This window comes from Sinohyriopsis cumingii, chromosome 7, assembly GCF_028554795.1.
Source record: "Sinohyriopsis cumingii isolate HCF-2022 chromosome 7, ASM2855479v2, whole genome shotgun sequence".
Lineage (NCBI taxonomy): Eukaryota > Metazoa > Mollusca > Bivalvia > Unionida > Unionidae > Sinohyriopsis > Sinohyriopsis cumingii.
The window spans coordinates 104,917,601-104,940,904 of NC_142967.1; the positions used below are offsets into that span (position 1 = coordinate 104,917,601).

Consider the following 23,304-nt stretch of genomic DNA (forward strand, 5'->3'; position numbering starts at 1 on the left):
ACTTTCTTATGTAGTACGTCACTTCACTTCCATGTGGTGGAAATTGACACACCCAACAAGAACATGGTCGACTATCAGTGGATGATGGCATGATATGCACTTTGATCAAGGTACACCCTTCAGTTCACATCAAAATGAGTTAGGTATGTGTATCCGATATGTGGGACTATGACAACACCATTACTCTGCAATCTGAATAGGGTTATCACTAAAAGCCTATTTTTCATGTCCAGCTGGTCCTAAATGAAAATGCTGCAGCTTGGAAATTAAATAAGTCTGTCACAGACTGGCTCTCTTGAAAATATTGTAACTGCAACTACTTCTAAATGAAGGGTCATGTCAACATGGGTTTTCACTAAAAGATATCTCTCTATTGTTCACTGTAATTTATCTCCCTTTCCATGAACACAAACAGAAATATTAAACAGAAAACAGAAAAATAACACATTGTGAGATGATTCTTCACATTTCAAGTTTCTGTACAACTCATAGGCCTATGCATACAGGTGCAGAGGTCATTAAAATGTATTTGTTGTTATAACTACTGGATAATTCAGTAGTATTATATACACTGGATGTCAGCATGTTTCATTTTATCAAGTTGAAATAACTTAAATGTACACCCAAAAATTGGAAATTTAAACAAAATTTTCTTCAGTTTTAGAAGCATCAGGGGATTTAACAATTGGTCATGCTCCATCCTTACATTTATATTCTGCACATTTATAAACAATCCTAGTTGATAAAAATGCATGACTTTAAAGAAAATGGCAAGATTATAAAACAGATACAAAAAGATTATGCCTAAAAAATAAACCATAAAAAATGCACAAGCAGTAAGAGTGAGAAAATAAATGATAATGATACTGTTAAATGCAAATGCTAGAGAAATCCCTTAAATCTTAAGTGATTGAACATGCAGTGGAGAATGGGATGTAAATTAAAATGGAAATGCCCAAGAAATGCATTTGGAAAAGCATTTCAAATACATTGGAAATATATATTTAAAAACACAATTTTCAAATGCATTTTCAGAGTAAGTAAATATTTCAGGGTCTGAAAGCTTGAGAAAATACAAAAGTCACATTAATTTCATTATTTAATCCTATTTCCGTCTGTAAGGAAGGTTTAGAATTTGAACTAATTTCTGTAAATTACCCAATCTTAATATCAAAATTATTTTGACATAGCTGATGATGAAGTTCAAACTAAAGTGTTTGAATTTTTATAGGTTTTAATATAAAGAATTCAAGAAATAAGCAAAGTGAAATACTAACTTTAGTACCACCAAGGTTCTTATTTTCATTTGACGTGTTTGGCAATGGGCCTGATTCTGCAGCTGTAGTATCTGATCTGCCTGCCTTGCTTTCCTCATGAACTCCGGAGGATGCCATCTCTAAAAATAAATAACATATGGTTTATAAATTTATGCATGTACATGTAACATGAAATGAAGGATTAGTAAGCACACTACTCCTCCCACACCAAGACCAACATTATAGATAAGTACTGAGTAAGCAGACTTTGCTGAAGACAGGTGGTCATTCATAACAGGTCTGTGCATTCAAGGCCAGTTTTAAAGCTGATAATCAAGAAAGAAAAACATACAAATTACTGTACATATAATTGTGGTTTCTTAATCATAATTCTTATATATCTGTCAGTAAAATTATTGTAATTTGTATCGGAAGTTTTAAGCAGTCTGCAGTGGTGTCCATTTTGGATGCCAAGATTAGCATTATTATCATTCAGGGCCATCATATGAAGTTTTCTGGTGAAAATTTCATGTTAATATGACTTTATATTCAGGAGTAGCAATACAAATTTTCAAGATGGCTACTGTGGTTGCCATATTAGAAGCAGCATCATTTTCATTTAGGACAAACTAATGCATGTGATGAATGTGTATGTAAAGTTTCATATAAATCGTCCAAGCAGTTTTGAAGTAACAATACCTATCCTTCTAAAAGACATGGATGACAACAGGACATCCTGGTCTACAGTCAATAGAACTATTGAAAACGACAGATTGATAACAAGAGACCCTCAAAGTGAATTATGCTTTACTGGAAGAAATAATTTCCAGGAATTCAATAGCATTTATTCCTTTTAACTGCATAATATTAAAACTTATCTCTGATATTCTACAATGATTATATTTTCAAACTGATTGCTGTGGTGGCCATACTGGAAGTCAGATATGCACCATTTTTTTTAGGATCAACAAGACAGAATCAGAAGTCTTTGGGTGAAAACCCTACATAAGCATTACCCTCTGTTCAGAAGGAGTAGTGATGACAAGATTTCCAAGCATTACTAGATTTATGATTTGCAGTCATAGTGGATGTATGATTTGCAGTCATACTGGATGTATGATTTACGTGTTTCATTTAGGCCCAATTAGATATCATAAGGTGGAAACCCCATGTTAGTATGGCCATCCACTTGAGAGGAGTTGGCATAATAATATTTTGAGGATGAGTACCAGATTACTGGTATACTATTTAGGACCAGCAAGACACCATAAGAGATCTTCTGAAGAAAGACCTACTTTGTTGTGACTTTCTTTTGAAAAGTAGTGATAATAAGATTTTCAAGATGACCACAAGTTAGTAGTATTGGCTGTCATATTGGGACCATTTCAACTTAGTACATAAGAGACATCTTAAGAAGTCTTCTGGTGGAATGACTGATTTTATGACTTTCTGTTTAGCAGGAGTAATTAGAACAAGAATTTCAAGATGGCTGCCAATGTGTCAATGTAGGATATTGGATCAGCATCACTTTATTAAGACAAGCTAAACACCATAAAAGTTTGTCTGGTGAAAACCCTATTTCAATATGACCTTTCATTCATTCTTTCATAATAATATTTTCATGTGATGGTCATACTGTATGTCCGATTGGCACCATTTTAGTGAAAATAACATACTGATATGAACACCAATTTAGGAGGAGTAGCAATAACAATATTTTAAAGATGGCCAATTTGCTGGCCATATTGGATGCATGGGTAGCACCATTTCATTTAGCACAAAGCAAGCTAGACCATGGATGAACGTGTGCGTAAAGTTTTGTGGCAATCCTCAGTGAAGTTTAAAATGAGTAGCAATAAAAAACTTATGGTATCAGATGGACAACGGACAACACAGCATACCATAATCTCTAAAATCCAATTCTTATTCATGCAACGTATTGCAATTACAAGTCATCATGGTTGAAAATTGAATGCTCAGAATTTTGAACTTGAACCCAAAGTCACAATATGCTCATCAGAAAACTGATCTCAGATGTGACTCAAATGAATCTATTATCAAAATTAGTAAGGAATTCATTTCTTTGTTGTTAATGTTATTGTGTTTACAAGCTATTTGTACAGCCCAATATTTAACTTTTGACCTTTGATCTTGAATTCATGATTACGGGGGATGGGTCATTTAACATCTTTCACATGAAGGTACATAAAAAAGGGCAAGATATCTCAAAACGAATTACAATTTCTCATAGTTATTATGCTCTGTAGTCTACATAATTTAAATGAAACTTCAATCAAAGTATTTGACCACAAACCCAGACATGTTTACTACTGTATTACACTAATCTAAAATGTGATCAAGATGTACCCATATACCAACTTTGGTCAAGATCCGATAATTCTGGTAAGCATATTCAGACAACATGATATTTGGAATAACATTGAACCCAAGATCAAGGGGTTGGTGTTTAACCCCATTGTGTAAGTATACCAGCATTCCAATGTTATTAGTATTTGAGTTATCTAGTGCACAAGAATATGTTAAGAGTGGAATGAGAGATAACAAACACCAATCCATCACATAAGCTGGCCTGGCCTAAGAGTATTAAGTGTCACTAATACCTCACATTTTCTACTTTCCCTCTTTCCTATGACATCTAAGCTTGGTTTCACCTTCATCTCCTGATGAATAAAATCATTGAAATCTCTTACTGCTCTTTCCAGATGTGAGAGCTTTCTTTAAATGCAGCAAACCCCATTTTCCTTTCATTTCTGCTAACATTAAGCTCAAATTTGGTAATTGATTCTCCTTTCTTTCACCAGTCCTGGACACCATAAACCTTTGTGATTTCATTTGTGCTTAAGGTTCTATGTCAATTGATAACCCATATGAAACAGAGAGATGGAAACCACCCGTCATTGAGATGGAAACCACCCATTTTCCGCCTGGACGGGAAAAATTCCAGGCAGAATAGAGCAGGAAAAGTGATTTAAATAAGACACATTCTCACTTACACCTCTCAGTTGAGGAGTAATTCTATATCTTTCTTCCTGGCTATTTCGGAAAACACTACAAGTATGTGTTTTGAAATGTCATTTTCTCCTTTGAAATTTGTACCTGGTGGAAATTTTGGTTTAGAATGAAAGTGAATTATATACAGTTTGCAATGTCATAGAAAACAGTAACATAACTATGGGGTCAATGAAAATATTCTTCAAACAGTTTGATATACATGATACTGATCACTCTGTACTTAATCAGATTCAAATCTGTTTGGAAATCTGCAGACATAGGATCTCTGTGCACCGTCAAATGATACATACATACAGCCATCCTTAATACTCTTCACAAGGATTATTTGCACTTATTTTTGTCTGTCTTTTCAACACCAAGAATTTTACAGTTATGGTAATATTTGGACATTTCAGAACTTCTACAATTGCGTCAGTATCATAATTCTCATCATTTGTCTCAAGTATCACAAAGAACCCAACATATACAAAACATACAAGCTCCTACAGTACTTTGATTCAAAATAGAAGAGTTGTCACGTTTTGTCATCCTTCCACACTCGTGGCCATAAATCAGGTTTCTATTTAATTCAAGTCAGTTAAAACTTTTAAAGGTATCACATTGGAGAATGGCCTAGATATTTGCACATCACTGCATATTCAGGATCAGGCAAAGTTCTCATCTTAACAGCTCCTAAAACACAGATGTCATTATCAACCATTTCCCGCCTTTTTAAAATATTTAGAGACTCAATAGAATTGTAAAATTTTTCAAGATCGGAACCTTTTGTAATACATTTCCTTTATAGTTCTGACAGCTTTTGAATAAAAGACATTCCAGTGATAATTTGATTATCAATATTTTGTGCACCTCTAATCATTTTCAGAATAAAACCCATTTTATCTTCAAATAAAAACAGCTGTGTGTGTAAAGGGGTCCCAAACATCAAACACTATCTGCATGAATATTTAAAGTCATGCAACATTTATCATACAACTGTGCAAATTTCTGGCAAAATTCAAACAGCATTTTTTCAGCTCTGCTGATATCACTTTCATGGGACCCACACTTAACAAGAATATGCATTCCATTTACCAGCAACAAAAAATGAAAAAAATCTGTTATTATTCAATATTCCTTGGAGTACTACCACCCCAAAGTAAAAGAGAAAAGAGTGGAATTCAGATGCCCTTAGGGGCACTCCATTGTCAGAGTATGATCTATACAGTGTACCATCATAAATATCTTAAAAGAAACCATTCTTACATTTGCACTTGAATCTTTCTTGAAGCTTCTTAAAAAAATCCAGTTTGGGCAAACAAGTTCTTCACTTGAACATCAACTGGCATTATATAATACTTTGCATATGTAAGGTTTTTACTTCATTAGCTGAGACTGAAGTATCATATTTTGATTCCATCTCAGACTGCTATGATCTGCAGGGTTTATATGGAATATGTTAAAGCTTGTTTGTTTAGTCAAGTTATTTATTGGACAGCAGCATCAACACTCTCAAATAATATTTTCATCACCTCACTAGTTACATTAGTGTGCCCTATCAGAGATGATTTGTTCATTACTTTCCCCATTTGTCTTGTATAATTCCTCTTAGGAACTAAACACACATTTCAGGGGAACATTCTGCCCAGTCTCTTTGCAATGGATATAGTTTTCACCAATACAAACTTTGATCATCTATACCCTTTATTTTTTCAAGTATTTCTTTTTAAAGGAAATGTATTTTCTTTGTCAGAATCCAAACTATGCATCATAATAATAATGTAGTCACAAATTTCTGGGTATGTGAAATCTTCAAATTGGCATCTTGGAGAGGAAATGTTTTCTGAACCTCAAATCATGCAGTTCCTACATAATCCATAAGATGACCTTCAGCAGATTTAGACTGGTCCTTTGCACCTTTCAATATAATGGCAGCTTTAGACTGGTCTCTTGCACTTTTCAGTATAATGGCAGGTTTAGTCTTTGCACATATCACAGCATTTAAATTGTTAACCACGTAAAACTTCTGTGAATTAAAACCAACACCTGAAACATTCAAGATTCCAAAATTCACTGTGAATATGTGGATGAAACTTTTCTTCTCTGCAGATCTGAATTTGAATGGAGTGGATGTCCCATTTCATGATGGATGAGGTATAGATGACAAGATAGCTCAGTCGGTGCTCACTCACCTTTTCACTGACTTCCATAGAAACATCCAGGAAACCAAAGAGAAAAAAAACATTATGAGATTCATAATTCTCAATATAAATCATAAGGCTATGCATAAAGATGCTGAAATCTGTAAATTCTCTGCAGAATTATGGAGTTATGTCTCTATATAACCCATCACAATAATATACCAGTGGCTGTCAGTCACAGACAAATTCTCTGAGATTGTTTCTGTCTATTTATTTGAAATTGTGTAAAGGCACACCAAATGTTTGATATTTAAACAGCTTTCTATCAGTTATAAAATCAACAGGAGAAAATAACTGTTAGTCATACTCACAAACAACATTCACATTCTGCACATTCATAAACAACTGCAGACCTTAAACAGAAATGGTCATGTGGAAAATGACAAAATGATAAAGAAGACACAAAGAGATTGTAGTTACAACATAAAACAAAAAATGCACAAATGGAAAACAGTTTGATACTAAATGATAAAGAATGATGCTCTTGCTTAAATGCAAATACAAGACAAATAAATGAATATCAAATGATGAGATAATAAATGATACAAATTCTAGAGAAACATATAATGGGTAAATGATTAAAATACAATAGATATGCATTTTAAAAACATATTTTCAAATGCATTTTTCATGTACATAAATGTTTCTGGGTCTGAAAGTCAATTGAAAAATCAAAGCTTCATTACTCATGTAATAGTACTGTACAAAGTACTTTTCTGAATTTGGATGATCTCAATGCTGTAATTTATTATCCCAAAATCTAAACATCAAAATTATATAGACATAGCTGTTTACAAAAACTCAAATCAAAGCATTAATTATTTTTAAGTAGATGAATTTTTAACAGTTTTAGAATAACAAAATGTAGACAAGAAATGAACAAAATGAAATAACTAGCTTTGGTATCAGCAAGGTTCATATATTCATTTAGCAAGGTTCATATATTCATTTGATGTTTTTGGCAACAGGCCTGTTTCTGCAGCTCTAGTTCTGATTCTGCCTGCCATGCTTTCCTCATGAACTCTGCTGGTTGTCAAGTCTAAAATAATGCCCATATAGCAATGGCATTTAAGAATTCAACATGAAAGTAAATTTTGCAGTAAATATTTTCTTCCAGAAATACTTTACATTCATGTTACAAATCACTTTCTGCTACCTCCAGAATCCAGGGGGCCCAGAGTGGCTGAGTGGTCTAAAGCGCTGTTACGGATCACTGCCATCTCACCTCTGTCTGCGTGGGTTCGAGTCTCGGATTCGGCCAATGTGGATATGTGAGAAAGCTTGCCAGTAGCTTCTCGTGGGTTGGTGGTTCTTTCTGGGGTTTTCCCAGGTTCTTCCTCCACCATTAATACTGGCCGCCAGGTATAGCCTATTGTGTGCTGAAAAATGGTGTCAAACCCAACAACAACAACAACAACCAGAATCCAGTCCTCCCACAGATATAAAAATATCTTTCTGTCTACACATGATAGACAAAGGGAAACAACTCTTATGTGTCAGCTGCCTGCCTTATCATGCAAGGTGAGAATCTAGAACCTAGATTTCGTTAATTTTAACATGAGTGATCCATTAAACAGGATGTTCACATTTGTGGGCATCAGTGGGAGGGCTTATTCATAATGTCATTGGAAAACTATTTTCGGAGAAACTTAACTTGCTAAAACAAATGGGTTTTCTCCATCAAATACATTACCCGATCACATTAATGTTAGGCAAATACGTAAGAAAAGGAGGAAATGTTAGCACCTCTCCTCTACCTGCATTACCATAAAGGAGCATGATACAGTCTCTACAAAAAGGATGAAATTCTCCCAGCATTAACAAGCACAACAATATGATTGAGGTCGTGTGTGTGAAGGATGACCATTTACATTCCTGAATGTATTAATTCCATATAGAAGTTTTCAGGCAAATCCAGTGAAAGATTGTTGTCCATACCTGAATAGGAGGTTGTACTATGGTAGACGTGGCATAGTGACTGCTTGGTGTGACCAATGCTTCAACTATATAAAACTCATTTCTCTGAGAAGCCATGTCATGCAAATAGAAGCTGAAGAAGGACTGTACATGCCTGCTCACTAACTGCACTATGTCTCAAATGTAATCCAAGAATAATCCACAAATAAAATTTTAGTAGTCCTAATGATAAAATGTTCTAATGACTTCAAGTTCGAGTCCCTACGAAGAATCCAAGATGGAAGATGATGATGTATGCTGTAATCTGTGGTGTTGAAGTCTACAGTTTCTTGTAGAAACAAGAATTATCACTCCGGTAATGGAAATCTGAATAAATTTTTTATAAGAACTGTCTTTGATTAAGAATCACACATGCTCACATGTATTTTCCAGGATAAAAGAATTAATCCTTTTGACTCCAAGTAATCTGAAATAATTCCAAACAGCATAACATACACCTTCCAGTGTAAAGAAAAAGCCCAGCTACTGAGAATATCTCTCCTAAAGAAAGGTTATATCATATTCTAAAACGCAAAAGGGGTCACGTGATCATGTTCTACTACCTTGTCAAAATTATTTACTTGTTAAATTATTTACGTACCCTAGTGTGGCCCTGACAAAACTAATTGTTTTACACAAAGAAATAAAATTTTTAAAAAATTGTTTACATCTTAAATCAGTAGGCCCATCATGACCTCGACAACATCCAATCATTTTAAAATAAAAAATAGAACTTATTTATGTGGTTGCTATTAATTTTGAATCAAGGTAAGGATCTAGGTCAACACTGGTGTTTACTAAAATGAACAGTCAAGGTCAAAATATTTTCTGGAAAAAGTATCATCTCTAGTGAATAAATTTACATTACAATAGCATGTAGTTAAAAATAAAAAAATTTAAAACTGGCAAACAGACAAATAAATTGATATAAATATATATCAGATCAGATATAATTAAATCAAATATACATAACAGCTAGAACTCAAGGTCACAAAATGCTTATTAGCAAACTGATCTTAGATGTGACTGAGATGAATCTATGTAACAAGATCAGTAAGTATTAATTCTTTGTTGTCAAGGTTATTCTGTGTACAAGTAGTCTGTACTCTAGAAATTTAATTTTTGACCTTTGATCCTGAAACCAAGATCATGGAGGATGGGTTATTTAAGAACTTTTAGATCAAAGTAGATAAACAAAAAAGCCAAGGTTTGTTCAAAATACCTGAAGAATTTCTGATAGTTCTTATGTTCTGAAATCCACATAGTTGAAAACAAACTTCAAAGTGTTTGACCTTGAACTCAGGCAATGCTTATTGTTACACTCATCCAAACTATGATCAAGATGTAACCATTTAACAACTCTGGCCAAGATACAATAATTCTGGTAAAGGTTTTGAGTGCACTTAGTATTAATGCAGTGCAAAATCTAACTTTTTGCTTAGATGTGAGACACTGAACCTACAATCATGATTTGGTATTCAAAACCATCAGAGATACTGTCAAGGTGTGCCTACATTTAAAGTTATTAATATACGTTTGTATTTGTTTGCGTTATCTTGTTCACATGAATATGTTAAATTATATGGCCTAATAGATTTTGTCACAAATACCTGACATCTTTCTACTTCCTGTCTTTAATATAACATCTGCGGTAGGTTTCACTTCTACCACCTTATGATTAAAATGTCTACACTCTTTCAAGATGTGACAGCTTTCTTTAAATACAGTAAATCTTGTTTCTCTTTAATTTTGACTAGTATTAGGCTCAGCTATCATTTGGTAAGTGATTCTCGATGTCTTTGATCAGGCCTGGATATTATACAATCATTGAGCTTGAATTTATGCTTTAGGTTTTGTGTCAATCAATAATAGAAACCTTTGAATCTAAAGGGTAAAGTTCATTAGCTGAGTGTGAGATCTCAAAATCAAACTCAAGCTCAGATTGCTATGATCTCCAGAATAGCTTTCTCATAGAAACACTGAACCTTACCTGTCTGTTTACTGATCATCTCCTGCAGTGCAACATCAACACTTTCAAATATGTCATCTGCAGTAGTGACAAGTAAGCCTCTAGGAGATGGAATAATCACCATTTTTCCCACATACTTCTTTTTTAATTCCTGTAAGGAGCTAGACAGCTCTGGGGAATGTACTGACTGGTCTCTTTGTAATGGATATAATCTTTCTTGGACACAACCTTTGATAATTTTATCTATACTCTTAATTTTGTCAAGTTTCTTTGAAAATATATGTATTTTTTTTGTCAGTAGGTTTGGTATCCAAACTATTGATAGTTCCATGATGATGTTGTCAATATAGTCACACATTTCTGGATAAGTAAAAATGTCAAACTGGCAACCTGGTGAAAAGATGTCCTCCTTGACCTCAGACTGTGCAGTTCCTACAAGCTCCATAAGATGATCTGCAGCAGCTTTAGACTGGTCCCTTGGACCTTTCAACAAAATGGCAGGTTTCGTTTCGTCCAAAATAATTGTTAATTTAGGATATTTATCACATAGTGTCTGAATATATCCAAATTCTTTCATCACCTTTTGCCATATATGGTCCACACAAATGACTTCTTCATGATTTGCAAAACATCCCCTGACATTTTGTATGATTTCAGTGACTACATGAAGCACTGACATCTTGTCTTTCTCTGTACATACAATACACATAGCGTCATTGTCCTGCTGTCCCATCAATTCAATCCTGGCTCCATCCAATTCTTTTCTTTGTCTCACTAACTGAAAGACATCTCCTTGCATTCTTTGATCAACCAAAAGGGTATCAAAGTACAAAAACTCTTGTGCACATTTGTAAACATTGTCCAAGATAACATGTATATAATGTACCACATCTGATTCTTGCTCAAAGCTCTTTTCAGTGACTTCAAATATAAACAAATCTTCATCCTCGGTAAACACAATCACAGAACAATTATATTTACAGATAAGCTCATGTAACCTCTGTTGTCCCTTTCTCGTTTTTGTGTAAAAGTTCCAATACACATGAAAGTTCCAGCTGCATGGTACTTTTTTCATATCTTTGACAATCTTCATATCTGGAGCTCTCTTATACTTGATCCACAGTGAAAGTGTACAATTCTTCCCTGAAAATATGTTTTATATATTAACAGATTTATTTTTGTGGTTGTCTCAAAAACATGTTTTCCTTAGTAAAATCATAGATCTAGAGGTGGGTTCTATTTCTTCCACAGATTGACAATTATTCAATTGGTGGTTTTTACAAATAAAAATATCCAAGAAAATATGTAGCCACAAAAAATATGCAACTTTTGATAAGCATTAAATTTATCAAATGTGATCAAACTAAAACTCTCTGAATCAATTTTCGAGGCAAATATACTGGTTAGAAATGATAGACCTATCAAAATACAATTTCCTCCACATATTTTGTTTTGCTGGCTATCTTTATAAAATAATTTATATTGTTTTCATCAAAATTCAGTAAGAAAGCCTGCATATAATGTCCAAATTACAAGCATTGTTGTACACATAACTTTATTTAAACCCAATGTTTTCCATGTCTGTGAAATTGATTTCAGGGCAAGGAGATGAAAAACAATACATCAGAATGAACTCCCTTTTCTTCAGATTAACCTAACATGACATCCATTAAATGAATTAAAAAATCTCTTAAGGAAATATCAGCAACAAATAAAAAGATAACAGTAACCGAAATGTGTTCTGTCTTTGACCAAGACTAAAATAAGCATAAGAAAAATGCATCAGTGTCATAATAAAAATATAAGCCACCTTAACCAAACCCTTAAAGCAAATCATAGTATTTGATCACCAGATCAAATAGGTGAGTGAATGTTTTCCAGAATAAACTGTTCTAAATATGAAATGAATCTACTGCCTAAAGGAAATATGTGAGAATCCAGATAGTTCAAACAAAGGACTGCAGTAAGAGGTCAGTAGCTCATGTCAATGAAGTTCAATATCATTTACAAATTGTCTTTAAGGTATAAGTACATGTTTAATTAAGTCAGAGTTACTGAGCCAATCATGTATTATACTGTATATGTAACTGTAAAACTTAAACCTAAAACTTAAAGTGAATTTCCTATATATGTGACCCTCACACCAAGGTAACTGGGTGAACAAGTGTCTTGCCTTCACACCATGGTAAACTGGGTGAATAAGTGTCTTGCCTTCACACCAATGTAAACTGAGTGAATAAGTGTCTTGTCCTCACACCATGGAAAACTGGGTGAATAAGTGTATTGCCTTCACATAATGGGAAACTGAGTGAATGTGTCTTGCCTTCACACCAATGTAAACTGAGTGAATAAGTGTCTTGTCCTCACACCATCGAAAACTGGGTGAATAAGTGTATTGCCTTCACATAATGGAAAACTGGGTGAATAAGTGTATTGCCTTCACATAATGGGAAACTGAGTGAATAAGCGTCTTGCCTTCACACCAATGTAAACTCAGTGAATAAGTGTCTTGCCTTCACAATACGGTAACCTGAGTGAACAAGTGTCTTGCCTTCACACCATGGGAAACTGGGTGAATAAGTGTCTTGCCTTCACATCAAGGTAAACTGGGAGAATAAGTATGTTGCCTTCACACCATGTTAAACTGAATGAATGTGTCTTGCTCTCACACCATGGCAAACTGGGTGAAAAAGTGTCTTGCCTTCACACCATGGGAAACTGGGTGAATAAGTGTCTTGCCTTCACATCAAGGTAAACTGGGTGAATAAGTATGTTGCCTTCACACCATGTTAAACTGAATGAATGTGTCTTGCTCTCACACCATGGCAAACAGGGTAAAAAAGTGTCTTGCCTTCACACCATGGTAAGCTGAGTGAATAAGTGTCTTGCCGTCACACCAATGTAAACTGAGTGAATAAGTGTCTTGCCTTCACACCATGGTAAACTGGGTGCATAAGTGTCTTGCCTTCACACCAAGGTAAACTGAGTGAATAAGTGTCTTGTCCTCACTCCATGGTAAACTGAATGAATGTGTCTTGCCGTCACACCATGGTAAACTGGGTGAATAAGTGTGTTGCCTTCACACCAAGGTAAACTGGGTGAACAAGTATGTTGCCTTCACATCATGGTAAACTGAATGAATGTGTCTTGCTCTCACACCATGGTAAACTGGTTGAATAAGTGTCTTACCTCACACCATGGAAAACTGGGTGAATAAGTTTCTTGACTTCACACCATGGTAAACTGAGTGAATAAGTGTCTAGCCTTCACACCATGGTAAACTGGGTGAATAAGTGTCTACCTTTCACACCAATGTAAACTGAGTGAATAAGTGTCTTGCCTTCACACCATGGTAAACTGGGTGAATAAGTGTCTTGCCATCACACCAAGGTAAACTGAGTGAATAAGTGTCTTGTCCTCACTCCATGGTAAACTGAATGAATGTGTGTCTTGCCATCACACCATGGTAAACTGGGTGAATAAGTATTTTGCCTTCACACCAAGGTAAATTGGGTGAACAAGTATGTTGCCTTCACACCAAGGTAAACTGAATGAATGTGTCTTGCTCTCACACCATGGCAAACTGGTTGAATAAGTGTCTTGCCTCACACCATGGCAAACTGGGTGAATACATGTCTTGCCTTCACACCATAATTGGTAAACTGGGTGAATAAGTGTCTAGCCTTCACACCATGGTAAACTGAGTGAATAAGTGTCTTGCCTCACACCAATGTAAACTGAGTGAATAAGTGTCTTGCCTCACACCATGGCAAACTGGGTGAATAAGTGTATTGCCTTCACATAATGGAAAACTGGGTGAATAAGTGTATTGCCTTCACACCATGGCAAACTGGGTGAATAAGTGTCTTGTCTTCACATCATAGTTGGTAAACTGGGTTAATAAGTGTCTAGCCTTCACACCAATGTAAACTGAGTGAATAAGTGTCTTGTCCTCACACCATGGAAAACTGGGTGAATAAGTGTATTGCCTTCACATAATGGAAAACTGGGTGAATAAGTGTATTGCCTTCACATAATGGGAAACTGAGTGAATAAGCATCTTGCCTTCACACCAATGTAAACTGGGTGAATAAGTGTCTTGCCTTCACAATATGGTAACCTGAGTGAACAAGTGTCTTGCCTTCACACCATGGCAAACTGGGTGAAAAAGTGTCTTGCCTTCACACCATGGTAAACTGGGTGAATAAGTGTCTTGCCATCACACCATGGTAAACTGAGTGAATAAGTGTCTTGCCTTCACAACAAGGTAAACTGGGTGAATAAGTATGTTGCCTTCACACCATGTTAAACTGAATGAATGTGTCTTGCTCTCACACCATGGCAAACGGTAAAAAAGTGTCTTGCCTTCACACCATGGGAAACTGGGTGAAAAAGTGTCTTGCCTTCACACCAATGTAAACTGGGTGAATAAGTGTCTGGCCGTCACACCATGGTAAACTGGGTGAATAAGTGTCTTGCCTTCACACCATGGTAAACTGAGTGAATAAGTGTCTTGCCTTCACACCATGGTAAACTGGGTGCATAAGTGTCTTGCCTTCACACCAAGGTAAACTGAGTGAATAAGTGTCTTGTCCTCACTCCATGGTAAACTGAATGAATGTGTCTTGCCATCACACCATGGTAAACTGGGTGAATAAGTGTGTTGCCTTCACACCAAGGTAAACTGGGTGAACAAGTATGTTGCCTTCACATCATGGTAAACTGAATGAATGTGTCTTGCTCTCACACCATGGTAAACTGGTTGAATAAGTGTCTTACCTCACACCATGGAAAACTGGGTAAAAAAGTGTCTTGCCTTCACACCATGGGAAACTGGGTGAATAAGTGTCTTGACTTCACAATACGGTAACCTGAGTGAACAAGTGTCTTGCCTTCACACCATGGCAAACTGGGTGAAAAAGTGTCTTGCCTTCACACCATGGTAAACTGGGTGAATAAGTGTCTTGCCATCACACCATGGTAAACTGAGTGAATAAGTGTCTTGCCTTCACAACAAGGTAAACTGGGTGAATAAGTATGTTGCCTTCACACCATGTTAAACTGAATGAATGTGTCTTGCTCTCACACCATGGCAAACAGGGTAAAAAAGTGTCTTGCCTTCACACCATGGGAAACTGGGTGAAAAAGTATCTTGCCTTCACACCAATGTAAACTGGGTGAATAAGTGTCTTGCCGTCACACCATGGTAAACTGGGTGAATAAGTGTCTTGCCTTCACACCATGGTAAACTGAGTGAATAAGTGTCTTGCCTTCACACCATGGTAAACTGGGTGCATAAGTGTCTTGCCTTCACACCAAGGTAAACTGAGTGAATAAGTGTCTTGTCCTCACTCCATGGTAAACTGAATGAATGTGTCTTGCTGTCACACCATGGTAAACTGGGTGAATAAGTGTGTTGCCTTCACACCAAGGTAAACTGGGTGAACAAGTATGTTGCCTTCACATCATGGTAAACTGAATGAATGTGTCTTGCTCTCACACCATGGTAAACTGGTTGAATAAGTGTCTTACCTCACACCATGGCAAACAGGGTGAATAAGTGTCTTGTCTTCACATCATAGTTGGTAAACTGGGTTAAATAGTGTCTAGCCTTCACACCAATGTAAACTGAGTGAATAAGTGTCTTGTCCTCTCACCATGGAAAACTGGGTGAATAAGTGTATTGCCTTCACATAATGGAAAACTGGGTGAATAAGTGTATTGCCTTCACATAATGGGAAACTGAGTGAATAAGCATCTTGCCTTCACACCAATGTAAACTGGGTGAATAAGTGTCTTGACTTCACAATACGGTAACCTGAGTGAACAAGTGTCTTGCCTTCACACCATGGCAAACTGGGTGAAAAAGTGTCTTGCCTTCACACCATGGTAAACTGGGTGAATAAGTGTCTTGCCATCACACCATGGTAAACTGAGTGAATAAGTGTCTTGCCTTCACAACAAGGTAAACTGGGTGAATAAGTATGTTGCCTTCACACCATGTTAAACTGAATGAATGTGTCTTGCTCTCACACCATGGCAAACAGGGTAAAAAAGTGTCTTGCCTTCACACCATGGGAAACTGGGTGAAAAAGTGTCTTGCCTTCACACCAATGTAAACTGGGTGAATAAGTGTCTTGCCGTCACACCATGGTAAACTGGGTGAATAAGTGTCTTGCCTTCACACCATGGTAAACTGAGTGAATAAGTGTCTTGCCGTCACACCAACGTAAACTGAGTGAATAAGTGTCTTGCCCTCACACCATGGTAAACTGGGTGCATAAGTGTCTTGCCTTCACACCAAGGTAAACTGAGTGAATAAGTGTCTTGTCCTCACTCCATGGTAAACTGAATGAATGTGTCTTGCCGTCACACCATGGTAAACTGGGTGAATAAGTGTGTTGCCTTCACACCAAGGTAAACTGGGTGAACAAGTATGTTGCCTTCACATCATGGTAAACTGAATGAATGTGTCTTGCTCTCACACCATGGTAAACTGGTTGAATAAGTGTCTTACCTCACAACATGGAAAACTGGGTGAATAAGTGTCTTGTCTTCACACCATGGTAAACTGAGTGAATAAGTGTCTAGCCTTCACACCATGGTAAACTGAGTGAATAAGTGTCTAGCCTTCACACCATGGTAAACTGGGTGAATAAGTGTCTAGCCTTCACACCAATGTAAACTGAGTGAATAAGTGTCTTGCCTTCACACCATGGTAAACTGGGTGAATAAGTGTCTTGCCATCACACCAAGGTAAACTGAGTGAATAAGTGTCTTGTCCTCACTCCATGGTAAACTGAATGAATGTGTCTTGCCATCACACCATGGTAAATTGGGTGAATAAGTATTTTGCCTTCACACCAAAGTAAACTGGGTGAACAAGTATGTTGCCTTCACACCAAGGTAAACTGAATGAATGTGTCTTGCTCTCACACCATGGCAAACTGGTTGAATAAGTGTCTTGCCTCACACCATGGCAAACTGGGTGAATAAGTGTCTTGCCTTCACACCATAATTAGCAAACTGGGTGAATAAGTGTCTAGCCTTCACACCAATGTAAACTGAGTGAATAAGTGTCTTGCCTCACACCAATGTAAACTGGTTGAATAAGTGCCTTGCCTCACACCATGGCAAACTGGGTGAATAAGTGTCTTGTCTTCACACCAATGTAAACTGAGTGAATAAGTGTCTTGCCTCACACCAATGTAAACTGAGTGAATAAGTGTCTTGTCCTCACACCATGGAAAACTGGGTGAATAAGTGTATTGCCTTCACATAATGGAAAACTGGGTGAATAAGTGTATTGCCTTCACATAATGGGAAACTGAGTGAATAAGCGTCTTGCCTTCACACCAATGTAAACTGGGTGAATAAGTGTCTTGCCTTCACAATACGGTAACTTGAGTGAACAAGTGTCTTGCCTTCACATCATGGGAAACTGGGTGAATAAGTGTCTTGCCTTCACATCAAGGTAAACTGGGAGAATAAGTATGTTGCCTTCACACCATGTTAAATTGAATGAATGTGTCTTGCTCTCACACCATGGCAAACTGGGTGAAAAAGTGTCTTGCCTTCACACCATGGTAAACTGGGTGAATAAGTGTCTTGCCATCACACCATGGTAAACTGAGTGAATACGTATCGTGCCTTCACATGAAGGTAAACTGGGTGAATAAGTATGTTGCCTTCACACCATGTTAAACTGAATGAATGTGTCTTGCTCTCACACCATGGCAAACAGGGTAAAAAGTGTCTTGCCTTCACACCATGGGAAACTGGGTGAATAAGTGTCTTGCCTTCACACCATGGTAAACTGGGTGAATAAGTGTCTTGCCTTCACACCATGGTAAACTGAGTGAATAAGTGTCTTGCCGTCACACCAATGTAAACTGAGTGAATAAGTGTCTTGCCTTCACACCATGGTAAACTGGGTGCATAAGTGTCTTGCCTTCACACCAAGGTAAACTGAGTGAATAAGTGTCTTGTCCTCACTCCATGGTAAACTGAATGAATGTGTCTTGCCATCACACCATGGTAAACTGGGTGAATAAGTGTGTTGCCTTCACACCAAGGTAAACTGGGTGAACAAGTATATTGCCTTCACATCATGGTAAACTGAATGAATGTGTCTTGCTCTCACACCATGGTAAACTGGTTGAATAAGTGTCTTACCTCACACCATGGAAAACTGGGTGAATAAGTGTCTTGTCTTCACACCATGGTAAACTGAGTGAATAAGTGTCTAGCCTTCACACCATGGTAAACTGAGTGAATAAGTGTCTAGCCTTCACACCATGGTAAACTGGGTGAATAAGTGTCTAGCCTTCACACCAATGTAAACTGAGTGAATAAGTGTCTTGCCTTCACACCATGGTAAACTGGGTGAATAAGTGTCTTGCCATCACACCAAGGTAAACTGAGTGAATAAGTGTCTTGTCCTCACTCCATGGTAAACTGAATGAATGTGTCTTGCCATCACACCATGGTAAACTGGGTGAATAAGTATTTTGCCTTCACACCAAGGTAAACTGGGTGAACAAGTATGTTGCCTTCACACCAAGGTAAACTGAATGAATGTGTCTTGCTCTCACGCCATGGCAAACTGGTTGAATAAGTGTCTTGCCTCATACCATGGCAAACTGGGTGAATACGTGTCTTGCCTTCACACCATAATTGGTAAACTGGGTGAATAAGTGTCTAGCCTTCACACCAATGTAAACTGAGTGAATAAGTGTCTTGCCTCACACCAATGTAAACTGGTTGAATAAGTGTCTTGCCTCACACCATGGCAAACAGGGTGAATAAGTGTCTTGTCTTCACATCATAGTTGGTAAACTGGGTGAATAAGTGTATTGCCTTCACATAATGGAAAACTGGGTGAATAAGTGTATTGCCTTCACATAATGGGAAACTGAGTGAATAAGTGTTTTGTCTTCACATCATAGTTGGTAAACTGGGTTAATAAGTGTCTAGCCTTCACACCAATGTAAACTGAGTGAATAAGTGTCTTGCCTTACACCAAGGCAAACTGGGTGAATAGGTGTCTTGCCTTCACACCATAATTGGTAAACTGAGTGAATAAGTGTCTTGCCTTCACACCATAATTGGTAAACTGGGTGAATAAGTGTCTTGCCTCACACCATGGCAAACAGGGTGAATAAGTGTCTTGTCTTCACATCATAGTTGGTAAACTGGGTGAATAAGTGTATTGCCTTCACATAATGGAAAACTGGGTGAATAAGTGTATTGCCTTCACATAATGGGAAACTGAGTGAATAAGTGTTTTGTCTTCACATCATAGTTGGTAAACTGGGTTAATAAGTGTCTAGCCTTCACACCAATGTAAACTGAGTGAATAAGTGTCTTGCCTTACACCAAGGCAAACTGGGTGAATAGGTGTCTTGCCTTCACACCATAATTGGTAAACTGAGTGAATAAGTGTCTTGCCTTCACACCATAATTGGTAAACTGGGTGAATAAGTGTCTTGCCTCACACCATGGCAAACTGGGTGTATAACTGTCTTGTCTTCACACCATAATTGGTAAACTGGGTGAATAAGTGTCTAGCCTTCACACCAATGTAAACTGAGTGAATAAGTGTCTTGCCTTACACCATGGCAAACTGGGTGAATAAGTGTCTTGCCTTCACACCATGGCAAACTGGGTGAATAGGTGTCTTGTCTTGCCTTCACACTATGGCAAACTGGGTGAATAAGTGTCTTACTTTCACACCATAATTGGTAAACTGTGTGAATAAGTGTCTTGCCTTCACACCATAATTGGTAAACTGGGTGAATAAGTGTCTATCCTTCACACCAAGGTAAACTGAGTGAATAAGTGTCTAGCCTTCACACCATGGTAAACTGAGTGAATAAATGTCTTGCCTTCACACCATGGTAAACTGGGTGAATAAGTGTGTTGCATAATTAATTTTCATTGCTCTGTAGTGAAACATCATAAGTGTGAGAAGAATCAACTAAGCAGATGGAAAACTTTTACTCTCAAATTATTTAAATTATTAATGATCTTTGTTACCCAAATGGCTTAATAACTGATATGTCAATTTCTTTCAATAACATAACATAGTTATCAGCTAATAGCTTATCAAAATCAAGATTTTTGCAGACAATTAACAAGCACATATATATGAAATCACTTAAACATTTTGATTTCATTATTCACCATCATTTTCTTGCCACTCTGGTACTTCAACAAAGTCACTTTCCTTTTCAGGATTACTGGAAACACTGCTGGAGGTCTTGTCCTTTGCTTGGTTATCTTTGTGTTCCTCCTCAAGGATTGCACTATCTGCAATTTGATGCAGAGCATTACCTTTTAATTTTTTTGCCAAAACTGATGCTGACTACATATTTTGGCCATGCTTCATAGCAAACTTGCAGGTTGATAACTCCCTGAACATCATTCTATATTCTAAACTGTGGAATCTGAATAAAATGATAGGTCTCTTTAGTAACTGATTACCAAAACAATGAATCTTACATCATATTTATTCAGTACATGATTAAAGCATATTTCCATATAGCTTTAAAAATATCTGTTCTACATCCATCCTGTAACTATATACCAAGTATGAACTATGTACATAAAGCCAATTTAATATTGACTGAAATTTCATAAACATGTTTTAAACATTTGAATTTCTTCCAAAGATACAACTAAAATGTAATAAACTCTCCAGGTCCAATTTAAAATAATTCCAACTTTGTACTTCTCATCAAAACAACAATGATGTAGTAGATATTTCCAATGACATGACACCAGGGCCAGTTTATTTTGTAAACGTATATATTTGTATTATTATAAAACTCATTGTTTAGTAAATTCTGTTGTAACTGTTATAATGTTACTGCCAAAATTTGCCAAACTTGCCTCCTCTCTGAAATTGCCATATAATCTGTCCACATCTGAAACATCCCAGCCCTGATCCAGCTACAGGCTACATCATCATTTGATTAGTATAGAATACAAACAGCAATAAAGAAGGACAAAGGAATTAAGATATCTCTTTTAATAGATCATTTTTTCTATTAAAGGACATGTGGAATACCATCCAAATAATGAGGTAGTCTCTGATCCAACCTCCTTAAATTGGTTGTACCCATAAAATTAAGGCAACATTTAGTCGTGACATTATCCAGTTATGGGGGTTCCACTGTATTCAATTGGTCTTGCTTTGTGCAGAATTATATATAAATCTGATTCTCAGTAGAAGAAACTTAGTTTGATACTGAATACATCAAGCCTGTTAAGATGAGACAAAAATTTATTAATATACAATGAACAATCATTGTCCTTTTTCCAAATATTTAAAAATACCTAATATGTGGTTTTGTGATTGTAATAATCATTGTATGTAACACCTAAGATTCAAATTAAGTGATATGTAAAACTGAGCTAAAAGCACTCTGATAATGTCTCCATGTGTGTACCATGTGATCTAATGAAACTGTAAGCACAAGGATTCAAATTTTCTAAGTTCTTTATTTAATAGATGAAGCTGTTGCTTATTTCATATAAAATGGAGTTTAGATTGAAAAGAAAAATAAAACTCTAGTGCTTCTAAAAGAAACAGTTTTGAAACCCATCCATTAAAACAGAAAACAAATCTTGAATTGTCATTAATACGGATCTATTTTCCTAATTCCTATGCACCTATGAGAGAAAGAACTCACCTGTTTTACCTGGACTGGAGATTCTGAGGTATGGATCAAATCTACTTCTTGACGATCTTTGTCCCAAACACTCATGATGGAGGTGGACCTCAACATTGGCACCATCTACCTTGTGTGACTGACTCAGCACTCTGTCAATAACTGACAAATTGTTTTGAATCCCATTATTAATGCTACGAAAAGACCAAGATGGCAGATGAAATCTTAAATATCTTAGAGAAATGAGATCAAAATATTTCTTTACATTAAACTGCATTTAGCATTAAATCTATTTTACAATGTTTATTTTGTTATGTATGCACACACAAAAAATCAATGGAAAAGTTACTGAAACAATTTTTCCTGTTTCATCCTTTACAAATGAATTTTCAACAAGCAAGTCAAACTCTACAATGTCATGAATGTTTTCTGAGATGCGACATTGGTGAATCTGACAAGATACAATTGTCATTCCATCACAGATGTAACAATCCATAGTATATGCATCAGCAATGCTATATTTCTATATTTTTGTGATGATATACTGCATCAATATGTTTTTTGTTTGTGTACCTTTTTAATGAATTATTATCCACATGCTTCTTATTAATTATTTGACTTGTTCCCCTACTCAAGAATAAACCATTAGTTTCAGTAAAACAAAATCAGGATCATTTTGTATTTATATCTATTTATGTAAAATAATATATGAACCAAATGTTAAACTTTACTATTTTTATTACAAGTTTAAGTTCAAAAGATAACTTGTTGTTTTAATGTCAGTACTAAATGGCAACATGCAATCTAATAATGCTATAAAAAGACCAAGATGGCTGATGAAATCTTACACATCTTGAACATAAAATCCTCAGTTGTAGTTAAGGCTCTCATCTCAGACTATTTAAGGTTTCATGGGTAAAAAATTAAAAATGCATTGTACAGTTATTAACAAAGCCTATTTCCATAGTTTGCAACAAAGTCTTAAACAATGCTGCTAGTGTGTCAATCAAATCACCTGATGTCTTTGACACTGTGCATTAGGCCATAAATTATAACAAGGAGACAAATATGAATCTAAATTCAGTGATGTATAAATAAATCTTTCTAAAACAAATACAGTTTAAAACACTGAGCTACTCCTCAGTTTTGGAAAACAGTTTTAGTCAGCTCCAATAGGTAGCACTCAATTAGGAAAAACAAAGTTGCATATAAATCAAATCTACAGTTTAAATGTC

The 23,304-nt window shown here is 36.2% G+C and overlaps 1 protein-coding gene across 1 annotated transcript in view; it reads right to left on the bottom strand.

Annotated features, from left to right (window-relative positions):
* Positions 1-798: 798 nt before the first annotated feature.
* The window catches only part of LOC149795866 (uncharacterized), a 37,311-nt gene continuing 14,805 nt past the window's right edge, over positions 799-23,304 (bottom strand). Inside the window, exons 6-10 of the mRNA XM_089963873.1 lie at positions 22,091-22,263; positions 20,580-20,705; positions 10,416-11,537; positions 1,278-1,396; positions 799-804 (exon numbers count right to left, since the gene is read on the bottom strand). Of these exons, the coding sequence (XP_089819999.1) occupies positions 799-804; positions 1,278-1,396; positions 10,416-11,537; positions 20,580-20,705; positions 22,091-22,263 (1,546 nt within the window). The remainder of the gene's footprint in view (positions 805-1,277; positions 1,397-10,415; positions 11,538-20,579; positions 20,706-22,090; positions 22,264-23,304) is intronic.